Source organism: Emiliania huxleyi, assembly GCF_000372725.1.
Source record: "Emiliania huxleyi CCMP1516 unplaced genomic scaffold EMIHUscaffold_627, whole genome shotgun sequence".
Classification (NCBI taxonomy): Eukaryota; Haptophyta; order Isochrysidales; family Noelaerhabdaceae; genus Emiliania; species Emiliania huxleyi.
Window position 1 is genome coordinate 10,581 of NW_005197294.1, and position 2,562 is coordinate 13,142.

The 2,562-nt window shown below is 68.0% G+C and overlaps 1 protein-coding gene across 1 annotated transcript in view; it reads right to left on the reverse strand.

Annotated features, from left to right (window-relative positions):
* Positions 1-1,169: 1,169 nt before the first annotated feature.
* The window catches only part of EMIHUDRAFT_120403 (hypothetical protein), a gene marked incomplete at both ends in the record, with an annotated part of 4,000 nt that continues 2,607 nt past the window's right edge, over positions 1,170-2,562 (reverse strand). Inside the window, 2 exons of the mRNA XM_005763592.1 lie at positions 1,170-1,633; positions 2,443-2,471. Of these exons, the coding sequence (XP_005763649.1) occupies positions 1,170-1,633; positions 2,443-2,471 (493 nt within the window). The remainder of the gene's footprint in view (positions 1,634-2,442; positions 2,472-2,562) is intronic.

Genomic DNA, 2,562 nt, shown 5'->3' on the forward strand with positions numbered 1-2,562 from the left:
TGGGCAGGGCGGGGCTGGGCGGGGCGGTGCTGGGCAGGGTTGGGCGGGGCAGGGCGGTGCTGGGCAGGGCGGTGCGGGGCAGGGCGGTGCTGGGCAGGGCGGTGCTGGGCAGGGCGGTGCTGGGCAGGGGCAGGGCGGGGCGGGCAGGGGCAGGGCAGGGTGGTGCAGGGCAGCGCAAGGCAGGGGCGGTGCTGGGCGGTGGTCAGAGTGCAGCGGTGCGGCGCGGGCGCCTTGAGCTACTACGGGCGGCGTGGGCGGTGGGCGGGCGGCCCGTGCGCCATCGGGCGTGCAGGGCGAGCGTTGCGAGGGCGGGCGTCGCGCGTGAGGGCGTGGCTGGCTCGACGACACGCCCGGCACGTCCGGCGGTCAATCTGGACGGCGGGAGCGGGCGGGCGGTGAGCGAGGCAGGCGCGGGTGGGCGCGGAATGGCTCTGGGAGGCGCGGGAGTGGGCGGGGCGGCGATCTCAAAAAAATGTCGTCGATCGCAGATCCAAGATCGAAGATGTGCACAACCATCGCCGATCCGAGATGCGAGATGAGGAAAACACGCATCTCGTCTCCGAGAGCAACTCAAATCGGCTCAAAGAACACAGCGAGAGACTGAAGAGATAGGAAGAGGCAGACGCCCAAGGGTGGGCGGCGGCTAGCACCACACTCCTCTCCTTAAAATCCCTGTGTGGTGGCGGCGTGCCGTCCTCCCATCCCTCCCTTGGGCTGCGGCCTGTTTTTCTTTCTTTTTAGCACAGGGCACGCACCTGGGGTCAAGAGGGGAAGGGGACAATCGAGTGATAAAACTGGAGGGGACTCCGGGCCTCGACACGAATGCGACATGGGAGGCGGAGATACCCGAGCAAAATAAGATCACGGGCCACACGGCGGACGCGGTGACATGATGGAGAGACAGGAGAGGGAACGACAGGAGGGGAGCCTCGGGGCGGATGAGACTCTGTTCCCAGAGATGAGACGCTGTTCCCAGAGGGAGCGCCCCAGAGTGCCAGAGACATAAGAAGAGATCACGCGCGTCAAGGCCGACGCAGGGCCGTGGCGGGGGATGGAAGTGAGGACGACCGAAGTAACGTAACGTTCATGCGAATGGCGCTGGCGTGCGGCGCGGCAGCGCGGTCGCGGCTTGGCGTGACATCGCGTGGCGGCGTGCGTGAGATGTGCGCTCACTCCTCCTCCTTGGTGCGGATCTTGGAGATGTACGCGAGGACCGCGGGATGCTGCAGTGCAAAAGCCACCATGTCAGGTCGGCCATGCACCTCCCCGGCAGAGTCGACGAGTACAAACGGCTGCGCCATCAGCACTGCCGAGCCGCCGCATGCCGAAGACAGCGTCGCGTCCGTGAGCAGTGCGCGGCGCAGCGCGTCGACGATGAGCTGCGCCTGCTCGCTCCGACCTGCGATGGGCCGCTCGACGCCACCCGCGCGGTGCGTGTATGCACCGGTCATCTTGGCAAGCTCATGCATAGCACGCCCGATGTCCAGGTCGAGGATCATCGGCCCGTCCTCGCCCTCCCGCATCGAGACGTCGCTCTGGAAGAAAGACTGGATCTCGCACTTGAAGAGGAGGCCGCCCTTCCCCTTGAGGCCGGCTCCAGCGATGATGGTGAAAGTCCCCGGATCCGCCGCACCTGCGCGTCATGGTCGTACACGAGTAGGCTAGGCGCGCGGGGTGATCGGCCATGGGGTGCGGCAGGCGCGAGCGGCGCTCTGCTGGCTTTTCCTCACGCGCCTGCCTCGGCGCGCAGCTCCTCAACGGTGACACGGGCGAGGAAGGTCTTCACCTGTGCCGAGGAAAGGGGCCGGCGGGCGGGTGGGCAGGGGCGGGGCGGGGAGGCGAGCGAGTCGGCCCACTTGTCGTCGTCGTGCTGCCCGGAGAGAAGGTCAACGCCGTTGGACGCGTTCTCGTCGCCGGAGCTGGGCGGGCTCTTGCCGTCTGCGCTGGAGCAGCCGCCGCCGGCGCCGGAGCCGGACTGGTAGGCCTGCAGGGACCGCTTGCTGCCGCGGCGCATGCTGTGCTTCATGGGGCTTCGCTGGCGCGGGAAAAAGAAGAAATGCGCGTATTGCGCTCGGGTCAGATGCGGAGCGGCGTCGGTTGCGGCGGGCGCCGTGGCCGCGAGGCGTGCGTATGGGGTGTGCCACCGTCCTGGGCGCGTGCTCCCTCCCTGGGGTGTTGATGCACCTGCAGGGCTCGGATAGCCGCCTCCGCCACGCCTCAAGGACGGACACGGAGCTGGACTCTCTCGTACCGAGGCGAGTACGAGCTGCGCACGCGATTCAAGGCGCGAACTCTCCCAGCCTGCCCCTCTTCTGCGCGCGCGCGCGCCCGACGGGACCTGCATCCCACAGCTCATTCGGGCGCACAGCCCACCTGCGCCCTGCAGCTAACCCGAGTACAGTGTGTGGGAGCCCATTGCTGATGGCCATCACACCATCTGACCAACCCCCTCGCCCCTCTTGCGCAGGTGCCTGCGACGTTATAGTGGACCGCCAGGTGTGTGCTGTGCAAGCGCGAGCACGGCGTCGACATCGCCATACGCGTCGGCGTGCACACGGGCCC